Source organism: Polychytrium aggregatum, assembly GCF_025602895.1.
Source record: "Polychytrium aggregatum strain JEL109 chromosome Unknown BJ171scaffold_18, whole genome shotgun sequence".
NCBI classification, from domain to species: domain Eukaryota; kingdom Fungi; phylum Chytridiomycota; class Chytridiomycetes; order Polychytriales; genus Polychytrium; species Polychytrium aggregatum.
In genome coordinates, this window is record NW_026516220.1 from 439565 (window position 1) to 460813 (window position 21249).

General features: G+C 59.2%; 6 protein-coding genes across 6 annotated transcripts; 4 read left to right on the top strand and 2 right to left on the bottom strand.

The window, feature by feature from the left end:
• Positions 1-5: 5 nt before the first annotated feature.
• Positions 6-1851, bottom strand: BJ171DRAFT_504957 (uncharacterized protein). The gene is made up of 2 exons (XM_053110986.1): positions 1766-1851; positions 6-1471 (listed from the first exon to the last, which is right to left on the bottom strand). The coding sequence occupies exon 2, from the start codon at positions 1350-1352 to the stop codon at positions 99-101; it is 1254 nt and encodes a 417-aa protein (XP_052966723.1). The 5' UTR covers positions 1353-1471; positions 1766-1851; the 3' UTR covers positions 6-98.
• Positions 1852-3083: 1232 nt separating this feature from the next.
• Positions 3084-6407, top strand: BJ171DRAFT_459223 (asparagine synthase-domain-containing protein). The gene is made up of 10 exons (XM_053108404.1): positions 3084-3240; positions 3342-3387; positions 3608-4239; positions 4337-4405; positions 4569-4771; positions 4928-5378; positions 5479-5518; positions 5626-5639; positions 5733-5939; positions 6090-6407. The coding sequence occupies exons 1-10, from the start codon at positions 3178-3180 to the stop codon at positions 6342-6344; spliced, it is 1980 nt and encodes a 659-aa protein (XP_052966724.1). The 5' UTR covers positions 3084-3177; the 3' UTR covers positions 6345-6407.
• A 346-nt stretch (positions 6408-6753) lies between these two features.
• On the top strand, positions 6754-11775 carry BJ171DRAFT_459226 (uncharacterized protein; the record flags this gene model as incomplete). Its single annotated transcript, XM_053108405.1, has 11 exons — positions 6754-7587; positions 7851-7915; positions 8114-8486; positions 8580-8711; positions 8884-9003; positions 9144-9301; positions 9464-9785; positions 9969-10140; positions 10276-10356; positions 10551-10732; positions 10963-11775. 11 exons carry the CDS (start codon positions 6754-6756, stop codon positions 11521-11523), a joined length of 3000 nt encoding a protein of 999 aa, XP_052966725.1. The 3' UTR covers positions 11524-11775.
• A 619-nt stretch (positions 11776-12394) lies between these two features.
• Positions 12395-14268, bottom strand: BJ171DRAFT_99155 (uncharacterized protein). Its single transcript, XM_053116035.1, has 2 exons — positions 12898-14268; positions 12395-12728 (listed from the first exon to the last, which is right to left on the bottom strand). Exons 1-2 carry the CDS (start codon positions 14178-14180, stop codon positions 12659-12661), a joined length of 1353 nt encoding a protein of 450 aa, XP_052966726.1. The 5' UTR covers positions 14181-14268; the 3' UTR covers positions 12395-12658.
• A 1039-nt stretch (positions 14269-15307) lies between these two features.
• On the top strand, positions 15308-16032 carry BJ171DRAFT_474875 (uncharacterized protein; the record flags this gene model as incomplete). The annotated part of the gene is made up of 3 exons (XM_053108764.1): positions 15308-15569; positions 15665-15676; positions 15791-16032. 3 exons carry the CDS (start codon positions 15308-15310, stop codon positions 16030-16032), a joined length of 516 nt encoding a protein of 171 aa, XP_052966727.1.
• Positions 16033-18202: 2170 nt separating this feature from the next.
• On the top strand, positions 18203-20807 carry BJ171DRAFT_504976 (Mov34/MPN/PAD-1 family protein). The gene is made up of 9 exons (XM_053110987.1): positions 18203-18480; positions 18643-18694; positions 18943-19125; positions 19397-19525; positions 19621-19686; positions 19826-19911; positions 20026-20137; positions 20249-20403; positions 20600-20807. Exons 1-9 carry the CDS (start codon positions 18347-18349, stop codon positions 20682-20684), a joined length of 1002 nt encoding a protein of 333 aa, XP_052966728.1. The 5' UTR covers positions 18203-18346; the 3' UTR covers positions 20685-20807.
• The last annotated feature ends 442 nt before the right edge of the window (positions 20808-21249 follow it).

Sequence of the window (21249 nt, forward strand, 5' to 3'; positions counted from 1 at the left end):
GGTGCTGCGTTTTGAACATGCTGTATTATGAATCAAAGGGCTGGCCCGAACACTATTGCTCAGGCGTCCCCGCCAACTTGTGGTGTCCCCCGCTGACATCAGTGTCCTGTGAGCCCGATGTACTCAGCCACAAAGACCCTGAAGATCCTGGCAAAGTCAAGGATCACATCGGCGTCGAGATGCTTTGCGTCATCGTGGACCGTGTGCCAGCCAGGCGGGAACGGCTGGGTGATCAGGTGGACGATGGATACGCCTCGGGTCTGAAATGGGAGGTGATCGTCCTGGATGGAGTTGCGGGACTGCCAGTGTTTCATGCCGCTCATAAAGTAGCCATGGCCGTTTCGCTTCGCCTGAGTTACGAGCTTGTTGGAGGCATGGCCCTCGGCAATGAGTCGCTTCTGGATGTCGACCAGCCGCTCAAAGGCCCAAGCCGTCTGGCCGTTGGTGTTGAAGATGGTCGGCTCGGGCGCTCCAAGCAGATCCAGTAGCACGAAGAGCTCGATGCGAGAGAGTGTGCTGTAGCTCGAGCCGCCTGCGCCGACAAAATACTCCTGTTCCCATTTACTGGCCAGGTGGCGAGATCCGTAGAGCGAGTCGGTCGCTGTCCAGTCCTTGAAGGCCTCCTCTCCATCGAAAAAGACAAACTGCAGGCTGGGCATGTCGTTCTGGGTCTCCTGGTCGGCGCGGCTGAGATGGTCGTCCAGTTCATGCAACAGCGGGTCCAGTGTCTTGGCAATGTCGACCAGGATGGCACACGGCACTGACGAGTCTGTCGCTCCGACAAAGTCAAAATCCTTGAAGTATTTGGAGTCAAAGTGGGCAGCCAGCACCAGCCGAGAGAGCGCCCGCGGGTTCTGGGTGACGACGATGTTGGTGAAGGATTTGTGTCCATACGGCGTCGATGCGTTGAAGGAGTCTGTTTCGACGTCCCAGCCAAGGCCCCGGAAGGTCTGAATGATGTACTCTTGCACCTTCTTGTTTTCCGGGGTGCCCGATACCCGCGGCGTCAGAAACGGAGCTAGGCTCGAATCCAGGTGGCTCTCGGCGGTGCCGCCGGCCTTGAGAAAGTCAAGCGACAGCGACGATTCGAGATGATAGTCGACAACGACCGCGGCAAGCTGCTTGGACGTCAGCCGAGACGAAAGCCGCGGCTGGAACTGAGAGCCCGCATGCGCTAGCGTCGGGATCGGGCTCAGCGTGATCAGGCCCAGCAACAGAAACCCGACAGTGCAGGCAAACAAGCAGGAGAGAGTCGCCCTGGGCTTCCACTGGCCAAGGCAGTAGCGCAGACGGCTCTGGCGATGGAGCACAGCGCTGGGTCCATCCATGGCGGTGCCGAGCTCGAGGTTCATACAGCAGGAGTGTGCTCGGCGGGATCGATCGGCTGCAGTGTCAGAGCAGCTGGAGGGAATATCGGTGTTGCTGCAGGAGGGAGGGCGGGCGGGAAGGCGAGATGGACGGGCAACCAACACTATGAAAAAAATTCTTGTTAATAAAATCAGCGAGAACGAAAAAACACGCTCTCGGAGCCACCTCGGTCGGCGAGAAGAGCAGTCTCTGGCGAGAGACCCCCGAGGGAAGGCGAGAAGCCTCTCGCCGTCACACACACACACACACACACACACACACACACACTTTGCAAGGGAGTCAACCACTTCCCATCAACCATCCCAAGAGGGATGGCAACCCCGAAGTGGACTGCCCAGAATATGGGCGACCCGGCATCCACTGTCGAAATGCACAAGGAACAGTGCGAGATACTTACAGTCTATCCAGAAAAAAAACGGGACACTTCCCCTTTCTGGCTTCTGAAGCCCGCTGACTGACTTGTAGGCCCAGCGGGCAGGCCATGGCATTGCACTCCTGTCTTCGTTGGCAATCGAGTGGTTTTGGTTGGTTTGGGAAGCATGGTCTTGAATGCACTCGGTCGATCTCCTGTGGCGATGATCGACTGGCATACCGAGATCATATTCCTCGAGGCATTGATGTCTCGATCCCACAGCGTATGGCAGCTTGCACAGCTCCGGACAAAGTGTGGTTTCTCGATATCAAGATGCTCGGGTGACTCGAGTCGCTTGGCTTCCCGACAATGTGAGCACACCTGGGATGTGTTGAACCCGTTCACAGAGCACACATGGATCTTGGAGATGGATCGGTCTGGTGGGCGTCTCTGGTGGTGGTGGAACTGCTCAAAGTATTTGGCGAACCTGAGTCTCCTGGGACTGGATGCGTATCCCTTCCCTTGCTTCCAGGAGGCATTCCCAAAGGCAATCACCACTTCGGTCTCCCTTGGTGCCTGGTCGATGACTCGCTTGCACATCTCGTGAACAGTGCGCTGTCGCTTGCTGTGGAGATCGAATCGCTTGAATCGCCGTCGCCGGGTCAGGCTGAAGTACAGCTGTTTGTCCAGCATGTCTCCATCGAACACATGGCGAATGTATTGCAGGAAGGAAGCCACTCCAGGGATCTTGGGACTTGGTGTGGTGCTCATCCACTGCTGCAGATCAAGGATCATGTGGGTGTTCTGGATCCACTTGGTCGCCTGGGTGGTGTCTTTCGCTTGCGGGGAGCCATCTGCGCGAGAAAATAGCGACGATGGCTGGTTCTGCCCTTGGGGAAGAAAGAATCTCCTCAAAACCAGCGCATTTTGGGCTGGCAGAGATACTGCGCAGTGGCGTCCTTGATTCAGATCCAGAAACGCATCGCTCGCTCAATCAGTCGTGGGAAGACATCTTGTCAAGGTGAGTCTTGCCTGATAGCCAAACGATCATGTCATCTCGCTGACACACAGCCACGCTTGACTAGGCTTCCAACCAGAGAGATTCAGATGGTGGTGGTTCTTGTCCGCAGTCGGAGTGGAGCTTCCAACAATGATACAATTGGTCATTCCTCAACACCAATTGCCCACTACCACCGTCAATTGGCTCAAGGTGATACCAAATGCCGTCAACCGACCATGGCCGGATTCCAACTTTTGCTGCGCTACATACAACGTGACTTTCGGGTGACCGAGATGAGCAGCCGCGAGGGGGCCGGAAAAAATTGATAGTGCAAGTCGTCGTCGGCCCGGCTCCAGCCAGACACTCGCTTCTTCTCCAACCCTGTTCTCTCGCGGAGCTTGCGATCGCCCGCCGTGACAACTTACTCCCCCGCTCGTTCCTGCCGCTTGCAGCGCACATGTGCGGCATCCTCTGTGGGCTTGCCCGGTCGACTGGCCCGGTCGACTTACGATCGTCCAAGGTTGGTCGTGCTGTCTGTCGTCCACAGCATGTCGCAACCACCCAGAAGCAGATCCAGTCGAGGCTCGTGAGTGTAACTTCCAGCATTTGCATCACCGATAGTGGGCCCCGATGTGGGAGGCACTGCTGCTGAAGAACAAGAACAGAGGTAGCTGTCGTGTGGAGGGCATTCACACCTGTGCGTGAAATGAACTTGGGCTTCGGATCGTACCCAAGGACTCCAGAGATTGCTGCAGCATACCACCGGCCACATGCCCTCAGCCATTCGAGTCCACAATTGGTCGACCGACACCGTCGATTGATCTATACCAACAGCTGCACAATGCCGATAGCTGCAAAATGTCGATAATCAAACTCTGCTCCTGCAGGCCCCGATCATCAAGGCTCTCTGGTGTTCACTGCCAACTCGCTCGCCCTAACGATGCATTCGACCGTCCTGCACCTGCGAGGGAGCCAGGTCACACCTCAGCCGTATCAACCCCACTCGGAGTGTCCCGCTCCTCTGCTCGACAGAGTCTCTGCGTGCTCCTCGCCCATAGCACTGTCCTTCAATGGCGAGATCTATGGCGGACTCGACGGGATTCTTGACGACAGCCATCTGGACACGAATGACACTGCGGCAGTGGCCGAATTTATCGCCCAGAACGTCGGCGATTCTCCAAGCCTGCTCAAAGGCATAGCAAAACTCAAGGGCGAATGGTCCATGTGCTTCTATCAACTCGATCGGCGGCGGCTGTGGTTTGGTCGCGACTGCCTCGGCCGGAGATCGCTTGTGGTTCACTACCCGAGTCTTGCTGGCTGGGTGGCGGGTTCGGATCTCTTCTTGATATCCTCGGTGACGGCCGGAACGGAGATGGACCCGCCGGGCTTTTGGACAGAGCTGCCTGCAGATGGGATGTACTGTCTGGACCTGCGCTCGCTGGATGAGGCGGCTCAGACCCTGAACCAGGCTCTGGAATCAACCCCACAAGGACCCGACGCCAGCAGCTTTTCAAGCCAAGTAAGCGCCGCAGATACAGATTCCAGCATCGGATGACGAAGCGTTGGTTATTGTGCAGTGGCATACCGACAGCATCTAACCGCGGCTGGATTGTCAGTTCAAGGAGCATATCCGCCACTTCCCATGGAGCTCAGCGGTATCCCAAGTTGGCTCTGAGGACTTTCTTGTAAGACCCAGCGGCTGATTGCATTCATTTGGAAGCTGCTGCCTCCGTCTTTATGGCACTGGGCTCGTTCGTGGATGGCGGCTGTCATGCGATGAGACGGTCCTTGATACCGGCGCTTTCTGCGACTTCCAGGCCCTCACGCCCATGGCCCTTGCATCCCCAGCCAAGCCCGCTGCAGGACATCAACAGTACCCTTCCCTCGGTCTCAGAATCGGATCAAGTTGTGGACTACTTGCTTGCGACAACTCTGCCAAACGAATTCCCGGTCTTGCCCGAGCACACAACGGCTGTGCTCAGGCGATTCGACGAAGCCTTGAGCAATGCAGTCCGGCGGCGAGTTCAGAGTATTCCAAAACTCATCCAAAGGTGGGAAGCCAGACACCCATCCTGCGCCGTGTGTTTGTTGATATCGTGCTTCTGCTTCGCTCGCCATCGATTGGTTTCCGTAGCGAATGGGCCACCTCTGTCGTTGCTCGATCCTTGGCGTACTCACCCGTGCCGATCGATGTATTGGTTGCCCAGCCCAAAGCCACATGCCGCCCGTCTTGGAGTTCTGTTCTCGGGTGGTCTGGATTGCATTGCCCTTGCTGCCCTGGCGCACCGCCACTTGCCGCTAGATGAACCCATCGATCTACTCAACGTTGGGTTTGAGAATCCTCGAGTTCAAAAGGCTCAGTCCGCCAAATCCAGCAGAGGCAAGAAGCGAGAGAGCGCTGCTCTCGACAGCGAGTGCGACAGCCTTTCGGGTGCTCCCATCAAGCCAGTTGATGCAGCCTCGGCCACTGTTGACGATGAGTCAGTGTACAACGTCCCTGACCGCTTGACCGGGCTCTCGGGGCTCGCAGAATTGAAGGAGAGCTGCCCCGGTCGGCAATGGAACTTTGTCAAGATCAACATCACTTACAAAGAGGCCATGGAGAAGAAGGACTACATCGCGTCGCTGATGATGCCGCTGTCGACTGTGATGGATCTGGTGCGTCCGCATCTCGGGCTGCCGCAGCACGCTGCTCCATCAGTGGCTTGATGCATTGACCATCTCTGTTTGGATCGGGACAATCGTGGTGACTTTGCAGAGTATTGCCATGGCATTTTGGTTTGCCTCTCGCGGAGAAGGTATGCATTGTGTTCTCCTTCCGAAGCATAGCTTCCGCAGCGCCGTATCTGTGGTGCCTATGCTGACCCAGATCTATCGATTCATCCCGACAATTGCTGGAGCTTAGGCGTGCTCCACGATGTAAGTAGGCAGCCCCAGCGTATGTGGCATGTTTGGAGCACCTTGTTGCAGGCGTCGCCGTTCTGATTTGTGCCAATGGATGGTTCCCTGCAGGACAATCGACCGTACAGCTCGCCGGCCAGAGTTCTGTTGAGCGGCCTTGGTGCGGATGAGCAGCTCGGAGGATATGGCCGCCATAAGGTCAGGTTCGATACGGCGGGGTGGGCCGGCCTCTACGAGGAAATCAAGATGGACCTGGGGCGCATCTCGGAGCGAAACATGGGTCGCGACGATCGCATCATAGCCGATCATGGCAAAGAGGTAGGCTCTGATGCTGTGGAAAACAGGCGACGCCCGATGCTTGGAGGGTATTCATAGCGATGGCGAGACGGCTCTTCAGCTTCCGCCGTGCACTGGATCGCATCCGCAACGCTCGAGCTGACTGACGTCCCGATCATCTGGCGCGGGCAGGTGCGATTCCCGTTCCTGGACGAGGGACTTTGTCAACGTTGCGTCGTCGTTGCCAGTGTACCACAAAGCCGATCTGCGCTTCCGCAAAGGCATTGGCGAGAAGCTGGTGCTGAGGATGTACGTCCAGCGCGAGCTGGGGCTCACAAAGGCGGCAACGGAGCCCAAGCGGGCGGTGCAGTTTGGTGCGCGGACAGCAAAGATGGAGCACGGACGCGAGGCAGGAACCGATCGGATCTGAAGCCGGCACGGCATTGACCGAGGCAAGAAAGCGAGAATACACCCAGAAAGGCCCGGCATGGACATGGGCCGCGCGCGCAACACATGGGAGATGATGCTGATTTGAAATGCAACCGGTGCGGGGTGGGCTGTGGCACGCAAGTCGCAAGAGAAGGCTGGTGGTGGCAAAACAAATTGCGACTCTGGCATGGGAAGCCACAGCAGTGACGATGGAAGTGAGAACGGACGGAGGTATACGGCAACCGCACCAGCAACCACGTCGGCAACTACACCAGCAACCACGTCGGCAACTACACCAGCAACCGCACCAGCAACCGCACGAGTAACTGCGCGGCAATACCCCTGTCGATCCCGCGCAGCCGGCCCATCGGAGCGACATCGTGCGCCACCCGACACGTGTCGTCTGTGCGACAAGGCGCGTGCCGTCATGGGAATTCCCCCCGGCGCAACGGCGCGGGAAGAACGACATAAATCCATCTCCCCTCTCCCATCGCCGGCCCGGCTCTCCATCCCTTTCTGTCGACACCCATCCCAGCAATGTCCTCCAGACGAGCCGAGCGCGTCCCGCTCCTCGACGACGACGAAGACGAGGACACCCGCTCTCCCTCCATTCGTCCCGCGACATCGCCCTTGGTACACCCAACGCCGATCCCAGCTTCTGCTGGCCTTCCTGGCTGCCCTGATCTTCCTCGCCATCACCCCATTTGTGCTCCATGCCCATCTCGACTCGATCGACCATCCTCCGACCCTGAGCTCGCTCGGTCTCCCCGAAGAGGCCTTCGAAGCCGGCCTGCGTCGCTGCCTTGCTCTTGATCCTGCCCAGAAGCAGATCCAGGACAGGCTCGCCGAGCCCCGTGCCTCCAACCCTCGCTTCCCGGCCGACAGCAAGCCCACCTCCCCCAAGGATGGTGGCGCCCTCGTCATCAAAAACGCCCTGATCTGGGATGGCGATGGCAACGTCATCCATAACGCCACCCTGGCTCTCTACCGTGGTCTGATCCAGGCCGTCAACCCCAGCACCGACGAGCTGCATCACTTTGTCCAGTCCCTGCAAGACGACGAACCCGTTGCTTATCTCGATGTCGAGGGTCGCTACGTCACCCCGGGTATCGTTGATCAGCATTCCCACATTGGCACAGACTCGTGGCCATCGCTCTGGGGTCATTCCGACACCAACGAAATGAGCGGACCCACGCTGCCGCAGATGCGCTCGCTTGACTCGTTCAACTCCTTTGACGACGCCATCGGCGTTGTTCATTCGGTAAGGCGTCCGGCTCCTGAAGGGGGCGACTCGTAAGGGTACATCTCTAGTCCGATCAGCAGGTGCCTAGCCACGAGCTGGTTTGATCAGATCGGTGCGAATACAGCCATCCAGATCGCATGCATGGGGAGGCGTTGCTTGGATTACCGCCACCGATCGGGCTGGCGCAGTATCGTCAGAGCGAGCGAGCGGCTGCCGAGACGTGGATCTAACGAGGCTTTGGAGTTCGGTATCGCAGCTGACGAGTTCCGGCCTGCTTCCAGGGCGGTGTCACCACCTCGCTTGTCCTTCCTGGCTCCGGAAACCTCATGGGCGGCGAGGCATACGTGTAAGTACGGAGCATCGGAGCCATAGCCATAGCCATAGCCATAGCCATAGCCATAGCCATAGCCATAGCCATAGCCATAGCCATAGCCATAGCCATAGCCATAGCCATAGCCATAGCCACCGAGACTGCTCCTGGACCAGACCCCAAATCCCAGGGCCCAGAAACTGTTCCGCTGACTTTGTGCAACTTTTCTGCCAGCTTCAAGCTCCGCCGCACTCCCAGCAACAACTCCGAGGAAATGCTCATCAACTACAATATGAAATCCGGCGACGGAAAGCAATGGCGATGGATGAAAATGGCTTGCGGCGAGAACCCCAAGCGCTCCTATGGCCCGCGCACCATGCCCTTCTCCCGTATGGGCGAGGCTTGGCTCTTCCGTGAAAAGTTCGAGGCCGCCCAAAAGCTCAAGGATGTCCAGGACGACTGGTGCGCTGTTGCCTCCGAGGCTCGCCGCCGCTTCGGACGATCGGCCCACCGCGTCGTCAGTTCGCGCTTCCCCGAGGACCTCAAGCTCGAGAGCTTGGTTGCTCTCCTTCGCGGCGATGTCGGCCTCAACGTCCACTGCTACGAGGTTGGTCTCCTTTCCCGATGCCTTGTGTGGTCGAGTTCGCAAACGCTTCAGACAACAAAGCTAATCTCCTGTGCTTGCTTGTTTGGGCGTTAGACTCATGACCTCCAAATGATGATTCGCAACTCGCACGAGTTTGGCTTCAAGATCCGCACGTTCCACCACGCAACCTCCGCCTGGCTCCTCGGCACTGAGCTGGCCAAGGAAAACATCTCCGTGGCTATCTTTGTGAGTCTTGAGGCTGCAATCGAGTAGCAGTGGAGAGGGGGGGGAGCAGGGACTTGCTAACCACTGTGGCCATCCCTGCCTGCGGTCGTTGCTTGCTGTTTTCTTACGTCGTCCTCTCTGGACCATGCTCGGTTCGTTGCTCTTTCTGTCTCGCTCGTGCTGTCACTGCCAGTCTGATCACTGGGCATACAAAACCGAGGCGTACCAAGGCTCGCTCCACGCCGGCAAGATCCTGGCTGACCACGGCGTCCAAGTCGCCTACAAGAGTGACCATCCCGTCCTCAACTCGCAGGTTCGATGCCGCCTGTTGCTTTGGTGTTGAGCTGGGTTCACCCCGGTCCCGCGCAGAGGCTTGCTTGCATCGTCAGCGTGCATCTCACCCCACCTGGCAAGGCAGTCCTCTAAACGGCCATCCCCCCCGGTCCTCTTCAGCACCTTCTCTATCAAGCTGCCAAGGGACACCACTTTGGCTTGCCCGCACACTTGGCCTTTGCGGCGGTCACTTCGGTGCCGGCCGATCGCCTGGGTCTTGGCTGGCGAATCGGTCGACTCAAGCCCGGATACGATGCCGATGTTGTTGTCTGGGACAGGTATGCCCTCTGCCGTGCGTTGCTGAAGGACCAAAATCTCGCTCGCTGAGCAAGCTGTCTGCTCCGCCGCTGCTTGCCTCCTCGTTCTGGCTCAGGACGCCCTTCACTGGCACTCTGCTCCCTCTCTACCGAGGCTTCTAATACCTCACCATTTCATTCCAGAAACCCCCTGGAGCTTGGCGCTCATCCTCTCAGGGTCTACACCGATGGCTTCGAGACTTTCTCGCTCGACTTTACTCCTCCTCCGAGCTCCCTCGAGGTGATCAAGCCCCAGATGACGGTCCGTCCGTCTAGCACCTCGTGCCAGCCCCAGTCCTCCCACTACAGCTTGGTCAACATTGGGCGCCTCTATGCCAACGAATCCACTGTCCTCCGGGATGCAGTTGTGGTGACTGTGGATGGAGTCATCACCTGCCTCGGCCGCAAGAACGACTGCAAGCTCGAAGGCGATGTCTACGATCTCAAGGGTGGCGTCGTGATCCCGGTGAGTAAGCTTGTTCGATGACGCAGCAGGCTCCGACGGCAAAAATCGAGCCTGAAGCGCAAGGGTTGGATGACGTTATTAGCTCAAGCACCTCGCGGCGATTGCCTCCCCCTCCCCGCTCGTGGCTTTGTCGTGTCCAAAGTGCTGCTTGTTTCTTACCATGTCGTTTCCATCGCAAACCAGGGCATCATTGCCGCAAACGTCCGAACTGGCTTGGAGGAGATTCCTTCTGAGAGCGATACCAAGGATGGCGAGTCGACGGGCTACCCCTTCGAAGAGCGATCTCAGTGGCTCCGCGCCGTTGACGGTCTCACACTCGGTGACTCCAAGGTTAGGACGGTCTTGCGGAACGCTGGTACGTGTGCAGATGACTCCATGTCCCAAATGCCATATACGCCAATCACCGACACTGATGGCAGCTGAGCAACCGAACAGTCGAGCGTCTCCTGCGATCCTGGCTAATGCAAGAAAACATTGTGACTGCCGCCAGGCATTTTGACTGCCGTTACTGCTCCGGAGGCTCCCGGTGTCTTCCAGGGCCTGAGCGTCGCCTATCGAACCACAACCGAGAGTAAGTTTACTGCTCGCGTAGCTGCTGCAGCTCCATGCCCACCCCGTTGCTGCATCGCATGCGCATCTGTACTCTCTGGATCCAGCTGCGGCGGTGTCGGGCCATCGAGCCATCGAGATTGAGTTGGGCGTTAACATGAACTGTTACTGACCAATCTGGGATCTCACATGTGCTTGGTTCTGATCGTGCAATAGACCTTGTTGGCTCTGTTGTTCAAGAGGAAGCTGCTGTCCACGCCCGCATCGGCAACGCAGCCAAGGTCGACGGGCCAGAGGGCTCTGTTACGGGACAGATTGCCAAGTTGCGTCGCGTTTTGGAGAAGGGCAACAACCCACTGGAGCGAGTCCAGAGCGGCCAGCTGCCGTTCCTCATCGAGGTGAGACTGATGCCGTCGTGCTCGCAGGAGACCAGTGCTCAAGAGGAGGGAATTGTGTGAGCGCGGTGCTGGATCTCAGGGAGTGCCAGTGACTGAAGCAGCCGGGGCAAGCCAGTATCAAGAAAGCAGTGCCCCGCAGGTAACTAACGGGTATCGCTGTGTCCCGTGGCCACAATCATGGCTTGGGGAAACAATTGTGCACCTGCTGTCTATGCGATCCATCTGGTCAGGCGCACTCCGCGAGCGACATTCTCCGCATCATTGCTCTCAAGAAGGCCGAGGAGACCAAGAAACCCGAAGCACCGGCGATCACAAACTGGGTCATCGTCGGCGGTGCTGAGGCCTGGTCTGTTGCCGCCGAGCTTGCCGAGGCCCAGGTCAGCGTGATCTTGCAGCCCGCCCGCTGCACACCCGGCCAGTGGGAGACTCGCAAGTGCCGCCCAACCGGCAGCCGCCCGACGGGGCCCGAGATCCTCAAGCAGCACCAGGTCAACTTTGTTCTCGCTAGCGTTGACATGGCGCACGAGCTCATCTGGGAAGCCGGCTGGGTCAAGGGCGACTCGACCCTGAACCTCTTTAGCGACATTGACGCCATCGGACTGGTCACTTGGAAGGTTGCCGATGTCTTTGGCCTCGGCAACGCCACAGCTCTCAACCAGAGCGTTGGCCGCATTGTCCCGGGCTTCCGCAACCAGCTCATTGCCTTCAACGGCGATCCTCTCCAACTCAAGAGCGAGATCCAGATCATTGCCGACGGCACCTCTCTGCAGTGCTTCCCCCAGCAAGTCTGAGGACTGACCCCCCCCCTCGGGCTTTGTCACAGGCAAAGACAAAGCAAGGGGAGAGAGCAGAGGAGAGCATTTCCGCTGGTTGTCGAGGCACTATCTTCCTGTGCTCCTCCTGGGTTCACTCTCTCTCTTTGCACGATTCAACGGCCTCGTAATTTGGGTACAATACTCCCTCGCCTACCGCCTGCACCCCCCCCCCTCTTTACACACAACGACAATACGAAATAAACCCCTGCAGACGGCAATTGAGACACATGAAGGAACTGGAATCTCTCAGACAGAGCGAGTGGAGGTGGGTGATGCGAATCACAACCGGGTCCCCCCTCGAGCTGGAGGTAGAGAATCCCTCGAGTCGGAAGCAAAGAATCCAGGCACGCCACCGGGCTTTCATTGGGTACCACCATAGGGCAGAACGCATATGGAGACTCACAGACTGACAGGAGGAATCCCTTCCTCCCGCCACCTCCAAAAAGCTGCATCCATAACACACAGGACGCACATACATACACATACATACATACATATAGACACATCGAAAAGTACATACAACAATTCAGGAATTGTGAGCAAAACACGATGCTGATGGACAACGAAGCGCTGCTGCTGTCCATCAGCGGACAAGGAAGTGCTGCTCACAGATTCCAATGAGCGCGGAGTAAAAAGAGAAACAACGAGATGAAAGAAAAAGCCAGCAAGATCAGAATAGCATCAAGAAAGAGAGAGAGAGAGAGAGAGCAATGTGAGCCATATCAGCAGAAAAGTAATAACAACAACGGAGAACAAAAACAGCAGAGCAGCGAAGAATGAAACTGAGACAAATCGTGCAAGAGTGCGAGTGCGAGGATACTGGGGGGGGGGTCATGCGTGTGCGTGTGCGTATGGGAAACGTGCAATCAGAGAAACCGAGATGACCAGATGGAGGAGACGATCGTGCAGGGCGGCACGGGTATGAGACATCCCAGGCCCATGCTCATTGCCCAGACCCAAGACCCAAGGACCCACGATCTGCACAGCCAGCTGAAGCAGAGACAAGGCCATCACCACCACCATCACCACCATCACCACCACCGACAGTTAGGGCAAGTGGGCAAGAGGGGAGGGAGAGAGCGGCCGTTGCCGCACGGACGGCCTTGCTTGGCTACCGTTGGTGCTTGTGCAAGAGTTGGGATATGGAGTGGTTGTTGACATGGCGGTTGAGGTCGGCCAGCCTGCAGACGGTATCGTTTCGTCGAAAGAACCGGCAACACGAGTCAGTATCCTTTGATTCGCATCAGCAGCAGCATGATGCACGAATGGAGGGGAGGGAGCAAACAGCAGCGCCATTGAATCGAGTTGAATACGGTCCAATTTCGTCCAAGATAGTGCATAGGCTCCTACCTGAAGAACGATGCGCCGCATGGCCGGCACCAGAACTGCTTCTCGCGGCCGGCATCGTGGATCTTCAAGTGCTGATCCCGGTTCCAGCGACGCGTGAACTGGCGGTTGCAAACGTGGCAGTTGAACTGGGGTGGCTCGGCTATCTTGGGCTTGCGGAGCGCTGCATCAAAGCCTCTGGCATGCAACAGATGTGGAGGCGGCGGCGGCGGCGGCGGCGGTGGAGGTGGCGGATACATCCGAGGGGCCCCGCCAGGGCCGACATCGAACGGCGTGCGAGAATCAGGGGACAGCAGCTGGGATTGGGGTCCAGGGCGATTGCGGTGTCCGTGGGAATAGGGCAGATCCAGTCGACGGCCATCGGCAAAGCCCGAGGCAGAGAGGGGCAGCTGGTTCGCATGGCCGCCCAAGAACGAAGCGCCAGGCATGCCGATGCCGGGTCTGGGTCTGGGCTCAGAAAGAGACATGGATCTGGATCGGATGGGCAGCGTCGGTGACGGCGAGAGCGGCAGCGAGCGAGACCCACCCGGTGGAGGCAAGATGGGCATCGACGGGCGCCGGCGTTCGATAGAGGCTTGTGGAGGCTGCGGATGAGAATGGCCCGGGTGGTCTATGGGGCGGCCGATTCCGGGCTGGCCAGGCGGTAGCTGCTTTGCGTGGACCGCGGAAGTAGATCCCGGATAGGCACCCGTAAAGTCTCGGTTGGAAACCGACGAGGGCTGCGGGGCGGGCTGGCGATTGCGTGGCGAAGGGGGTGACAGCCTCTGTGTCGATGGAGGGTGTGCAGGCACAGTGTGCTTGAAGCGTTTGGCAGAATCCCAGTGCGCCGGGAGATGCTGGGGGTCGCCATGCGGCGAGTCGAGCTCGTACTTTCGCTTGAGCAGGTCCTGTTGGGGGTGGTACTGCGACGAAGGGTACTCGGGCGATCGACGGGGGGGCTGAGGCGGCTGGAGATGGCCATGGCCGAGAGTGGTCAGCGGCCGGGACGCAGGGACAGGAGGGGAGACTTGCGAGGCAGGATGAGGAGGACGAGGGTGCTGAGACGGGTGCAAAGGCTGTGATTGCTGAGGCGGGTGCGACTGTTGAGATGGGGCCGGCAGAGCCTGGTCCCGACCAAAGATGGAGGGGAGCGATATCGAGCTGGGTTGGGCCTGGGGCGGGACCTGGGGATGGGTGGCAGGCGGCATACTGTGCCGGGCCGAATACGGCGGCGATGTCACCGACAGAGTTGCCGGTTGCCGGGGCAGACTGGGAACAATCGATGACAGGGGCGGGAGCGACTCCATCACGGCAGCATGGGCTGGTGGGGGAAGCAGGCGAAGCAAGCTGGTGTTGCGATCCAGCAGGAGGGAAGGGGGTGGGCAACGACCGGATTAGGGGCGGTGCAGCTGGATACAGGAAGCCGGCGATACGGAACCGAAGACACCAGCCAGGCGACGGTTGTTCTTGAGGAAGGCAAGCGCTATGGAGTTTGGCCGCGACGAGGGGGCAACGGCGGTGTGTCTGGGGAGGTTGTGGGAAGGGCGAGGGCTGGCCGAGGGCTGGCCCGTGAAGCAGGACACTGGCGGGTGGGTGAAGGACGGGAAGAAAGAGAGGGGCCAGGAGAAGGAGGCACAGACGAAGGAGGGGGAGAAGCGCCAGCGCCGGATGCTATATACTGGGAACGAAGGTGGGAATGGCCAGACCAGGGCCGAGCGGGATTTGGGGGAGCGAAAGGAAGGAGAAATCCGCGAGAAGATATGCGGGTCGGCGCGGGATGGGAAAGAGCCGACCAGGCAAGCAGAGCAGGGCAGAGCAGAGGGAAGAGCAGAGAGGGTAGAACAGAGGGGACGAGAGGAGAAAAAGAGAAAGGACACGGACGACGGATGGGTCGTCGCAGATATGGAGCCAGAGCAAAGGGGAGAAAGGCAGCAGGACGGCACAGGCGAGAGGGCAGCAGGGCGGTACAAGCGAGCAGCGCCGCCACAAAATAAGGAGGCCGATGAGAGGCCGATGGGAGGGGGAGAACAACAGAATCACGGCGGACGGACAAGCAATTTTCAGGCTGAGGGCACCGGGGCAGCCCAGCAGCAACACAACGGGAAAATCGGGAAAGGGCAGCGCAAATGGGAAAGGCAGTGGCCCAGGGAGACCCACCACCAAACCGGGCAGACGGAGAACGTGGGGGGGGGGAGGCGTTGTGCTGAGTGCGGCGGGAGCGATGTTGTATGTTGGGTGGGAATGGGCGACGCGGAGGGATTTGGGGCAGCAGACCCGAAGGCGAGCCCGAGAGGAGCGATGGCAAGAGGAGCGACGGCGGTGTGGGCAGTGGTGGTGTGGGCAGTGGTGTGGGATGGTGGTGTGGGATGGTGGTGTGGGCAGTGGTGGTGTGAGGAATGGCACCCTCGAGGGCGAGTTCAGGCGAATGGACAACATGGACAAGCAAATGGACAACATGGACAAGCATATGGACAACATGGACAAGCATATGGACAACATGGACAAGCATATGGACAACATGGACAAGCATATGGACAGGGCAGCGCTCCTGATGCAGACAAACAGAGCGACGAGCTTGGTCGCCGTTACGACAGAACACGACAACACGAGCCGGCCGAGCAAGGGAACGGGCAGGCCGCGTGCTGGATGGGTGCGGGTGGTGCTGGAGGAGGGCAGGCAGGGTCGAGTGGAGTGGAGTGGGTGATCCGGCCGAGGGACATGATATGATGTGATGTGATGTACTGATGTGATGTGATATGATATACTAATGTGATATACTGATGTGATGTAGTATTCAGATGTGGTATAATATGATGGCGCCTGGCGTCGATGGCAATACGAGTTGATTCGCACAGCGCGGCCCACAGAACAGAGCCAAGATGAAAATTTGCGACATGCGCTGTGCATGCCCGGCCAGGCGCACAGGCCGCGTGGTTGGTCCGGGTGGCTCTGCGGCCGCTGGGCAATTGGGGCTGGGCAGGGCCGGCGGCGCCACAAGGCAGCCATGTCGGCACCGGTCCAATCGCGGGGGCCGGGGGTCAGGAACGCGGCCAGGACAGGGGGACAAGGGGCCACATGACGGACGGCGCGGGCGAGTGGCGGCATGGGCGCCTGTACGCCCGTGCTGTGCGCTGTGTGAGCCGGGCGCTGCTGAGCTGAGCTGAGCTGTGCTGTGGTGCTTTGTGCTGCACTGTGTGGTGCTGCAATGTGTGGTGCGCTGTCTCGTGGTGTTGTGTCATATTGGGCCGTGGTGCTGCACTGTGTGGTGCTGCACTGTGATGTTGTCAGCATGCTGTTGCTTTCTGGCCGCATCACACCACTCCATGAAGCCCACACACTCCATGATGCCCACAGCTCCATGAGACCGCTGTGTATCGCTGTGGCAACCCGCCCGGTGCTGGGTCCTCGGCTGCTCGTGACTGCCTTGTCCCGCGACTCTGTCGGCGCCTGCACAGAGGTGCGCACCAAGTGCCCAGGCCGATGCAGCAGTTTTGTCGCCCGGATGTCCACTCCTCGACACGTTCGCATCCGCACCATCTCAATGCTCGCCCGTGTCCCTCGCGCCTCTGCCCTGCTGCTGCTGCTGCTGCTGCTGCTGCTGCTGCTGGCATCGCAGCGTCCCCCCAACCGCACAGCAGCGGCCACCCGAGTGCAAGCCGTCCCCAACGCGTCCGGCGGCTCTGCCCCCCCCCCAGCCCAGTTCCACAGCTCCCCTCCCCCATGCCGCAGTCCGCACCCGCCCCATCGCGCTTTGTTGCTTGTTGCTTGGCCGCGCCCGTGCGGGGTGCCCAAATTGTGGTGTCACGGCGTTATTTGCCGCCGTGTCACGCGCGCGTCCACCGCATGTCCAGTGACCCAACCCCGCCAGCGGCTCACCACCAACAGACAGCGGCGCCGGGTGCAGGCGGCTGTGTGACCCGTCACGCCGCGGCCGCTGACTGGCCGAGCGTCCCTGGTCGGCCGCCACGCGTGGTGGCTTGGTGGTGGCTTGGCAGTGGCTCGGTGTCGTGCTTGCTTGGATGGGTGTGATTGTGCCCAGCCGTGATGGGGTGGGATGGGTGTTGCCGCAGCAAGCTCGATCGTGATCGCCGCGTCCTCCATCCGTCTCTTGGCTGTTTCGCCATGAACGCGATCGCTTTCGGCTCCCTCTTTGCTCTGGATTCTTGCTTCGCTCTTGGATGGAAATTGCTCACACATTCCTCCAACATTGAACACCGCACAACATCGTCCGCCTGCGACAAACAGTGCCGCACCTCACACCCCGGGGGATCGATACGACCCGCCGCACCACCGGCCGCTCGGGCGCTCCGCATCCGCGACAAACCAGTGCCGCCGTGCCTCCTCCGCTCGCACCGCTCGCACCACTCGTCCCGGACTGGATGCTTGTCGCCCTGGGTCCACAAATCAGCTGCTCGTTTACGGCTCTGCGCGGCCAAGGCTTTGCTCCTCCGGAAGTTCATCCCATTCATTCCACCGCAGTCCACTCCAGCCCGAACCACATCTCCATTTCAATCTTGCCCGGCTCAGTTCGATTCAATTCAATCCATCCAACTCCATTCTGCCCTGCTCCACTCACCTCTGCTCAAATATACCCCCATTCCGAATCATATGTCCAGTCCAAACCGCATCTCCCATCCAAAACCACATCTCCGGTCCAAATGGCCTTGCACCGCTCGTCTCCCCGCCCGCTCCAGGACCCCATCATCCGCTCTTGCTGCATATTGGACATGAGGTCATGCCAGCGCTTTTCTTGTTGCCGGCCCGGTCTCGCCATCAACGGCCCGACAGACCCCCGGCAGAGGTGCTGCTCTCCGATCGTCAGTCCAAATGCCCTGCTCGCCCCGTGAGCACAAACTGCCCCGTGGACACAAGCCGCTGCCCATCGGACTCTCCGTCTGCCTGGACTTGGCCAATGCTGCTCGGATTCCGCCATGTGGGAACCTGCTGGGGGGACGAACAAGAAAGCATGAGCAGCCGGGTGGCATCGTGGAATGCCAGCATGGCCTTCCGCCATCCGGCACGGTCGTCCGCCATCCAATATCGTAGTCGCTTCCCACATGACAGCCGCACATGCTGGATGTGTCTCCAGCATCCGCCAGCTCCACATCCTGGTGTCCGCCAGGTCCACTTGGTCTTGGTCGCTCGCCCGACTTCCCACGCCACATCCGCTGCTTCGCTGATTGGGCCGCGCTCCGGTGGCGACGCATCACGTGTGACTTGCTTGGCTGGAGCCGGATGCATCCAGGGTCGACCCACCCAGCCCTAGCAAGCCCTAGCAACCCCTAGCAACCCCGCCCAGGCCCTAGTCTCCCCTGGCCAGCAGCCCTGGTCTGTTTGGCTCGGCCTCTGTTCGTCGTCTGCTTCTCCCAACCCAGCATCATACCGGCTCGACAACAGCACCAAATCAACCACAGCACCAAATCAACCCCCGCCACCAAAAGCATCGACCCCCAGGGCATTCCCCCACACCAACATGGACACCGGTAACGCCCAGAAGAGGTGGATCCTCGAAAACAACATCACCACCGTCGATGCCAACGACGCCATCTACCACTACGACCGTGCCGCCATCCAGGCCCAGCTCAACGCTCATCCCTGGACCAAAGAGTACGTCCATGTGCGCGGCAGTGGGGCGGCTGCTTGAACCATGAGGATTGACCAGCGAGGCTTTGTCCATCGCTGCTCCTCCCGGCCGGCCGTGGCTCTTGATCTGCTCCACACTCTTGCTTTCCGTCGCCCTGACCCGATCTCTCTTCGCATGTCCGCCAGCCCACATCACTTCAAAAAAGTGAAGATCTCGGCAGTGGCGCTCATCAAGATGGTAGGCATCTGTCGCTGCCTCTTTTCTCTCTGTCGTGGCCCGCAAAGCCGCTTGTGTGTCTGCTCGACCAGTTTGAACTGCGCCGGGAATCGCTGTTCTCGCTCCAGGAGGGAACTGCCTTGGCATCCACACCCTCGAGACTGCGCTGGGACTCACACACCGGGGTCTGTCCATGCGACCGCTTCTGATTGCCTGCTCCGTCTGCTGCTTCCCTGGATCCTCCTCGACTGGTCCCTGTCGTGAGCCAGGTCATGCACGCTCGATCCGGCGGCAACATCGAAGTCATGGGCTTGATGCAAGGCAAGATCCAGGACGACACCATGATTGTCATGGATGCATTTGCTCTCCCGGTCGAGGGCACCGAGACCCGAGTCAACGCTCAGGCCGAAGGATACGAGTACATGGTTGCCTACAACGAGACCATCAGCCAGGTGTGTGGATTGCTTCTCCTTCCCTTCCCAATATCGCCTCATCGCCATCCTTGACATCGACCCCTCTGTCTTGCCGTGACCTCCGGCCGTGACCTCCGGCCGGGTCCCTTGCCACCCGCATCCACTCCACAGTGTCATCACCATCATCATCGCCCTTGACCGCCACTCTGTCTCTGCTCGGACTGACATACCAATATTACTGTTCTTTGCTCGCCCGTCCCTCGTGATGAACCATTCTGCCTCGCCCGTGCTCTGTTGCTCGGACGGTCAGGTCGGCCGCCTGGAAAACATTCTTGGCTGGTACCACTCGCACCCGGGATACGGATGCTGGCTCTCGGGTATCGACGTTGGCACGCAGATGCTGAACCAGAAGCACACCGAGCCCTTCTTGGCTGTTGTCGTACGTTCCCGTGTCTATTCTAGCACCTTCAGATCCAACGCAGTATAGGCCCCTCCAGCCGAACGACACTCATTCTCCTGTCATTGGCCCTGCAGATCGATCCTACACGCACCATGTCTGCTGGCAAAGTCGAGCTGGGTGCCTTCCGAACGTATCCACAGGTATAGAGCAGCACTGTCGCAGCAAAGCGATCCCGCCGGTCATTTGGCTCATGCGGAGCTCCGCAGCAGCCACCGAGACGCAACAAATGCACCGGATGACGCTGTGGCTGACGCTTTCAATGCTTCGCGCTGGCTCCAGGGATACAAACCCCCGGATGAGGGCCCCTCTGAGTACCAGACCATCCCACTGAACAAAATCGAAGACTTTGGCGTCCACTGCAAGCAGTAAGAATCACCCGGCAGCATGCACACGCGGAGGCATGTGTGATCGTGCTCGCCGCTGCATTTGCACATCGTCTGCCGCCCACAGAGGCCTCATGCACCGCCACCCGTCGACAGGTACTATCAGCTGGAGGTGTCGTACTTCAAGTCGTCGCTGGACAGCCATCTGCTCGAGCTTCTGTGGAACAAGTACTGGGTCAACACGCTCTCATCGTCTTCGCTCCTTGCGGTAGGTCAATGAGCAGTGCATGCAGCGTTCTTGTCATCCAGTGTCTCTCAGGCGGCTTGGGCCATCCGTGATGTCGATCCAACCCGCTCACCTGTTCATGTCGTCTTTCAGAACCGCGAATACAATGCTCGCCAAATCTCGGATCTGGCCCAGAAGATCGAGCAGGCAGATTCGGCCCTGTCGCAGAAGCTGGGCGGCTCCTACTTTGGTGGTGAGCGCAAGAAGGGCCAATCGGACAATCCACTCACCAAGGCAACGAAGGACAGGTATGCTCCACATACACCTCTCAGCCTTTCGCGTCCGTCCGCACTGGTGGCATGCAGTACATTGCTGCAGATCAAGTTCTCTGACGCCCTCTCTCTCAACACATGCCCTTGTCACTCCGAATCGACCCTGCATCGTCTGGTTGACCTGACCCCCGCATCAACCCTTCGACCCCGGCTCGCTCTTCTGCCCTGCCAGCTCAACAATCTCTGTCGAGATCATCCATGGGCTGTTCTCGCACGTCCTTCGAGACGCGCTCTTCAACTGCAAGCACTCGGTGTGAACGAGGGGCGGGTGGAATTCGGATCGGATTGGATTGGATTGGATTGGATCGGCGAGGACCTGTTCTGTATCAGGAGCTTTATCGTTGAACAGCGGCCAGATCCTGCCACATGGCCATATCGATCATTCATTTCATAGCGAGAGCGACTGACGAGCGGGCAGACGGCCAGCGTGAGCCCGGCATGATGTGGTGGGATGTGGTGGGATGTGGTTTGGTGGGATGTGGTTTGGTGGGATGTGGTTTGGTGGGATGTGGAGGCGAGGTGCCCGTGATCCAGTCAACTCGCCCCATTGCCAGAACCGCATGCGACAGCCCTGTCCGCATCTGCCCTCTTCCCCCTCTGGCGGATTGCTGGTCTGTCGCTCCTCCAACCAGCTGCAAACGCTTCGCCATGGCCGGTAACCATCTCCCGCACCCTTCCTGTCTCGGTGGAATCGCCTGCCATTGAGTCCCGGCTGCTGCTGCTGCTGCTGCTGCCGGTCGACTGCATTCCTCGGCTCGTGCTGACGACCTCCTATCGCCTCGCTGCTCGATCCTTGCGTCGTCTCATCCTCTTCCCCGGCAT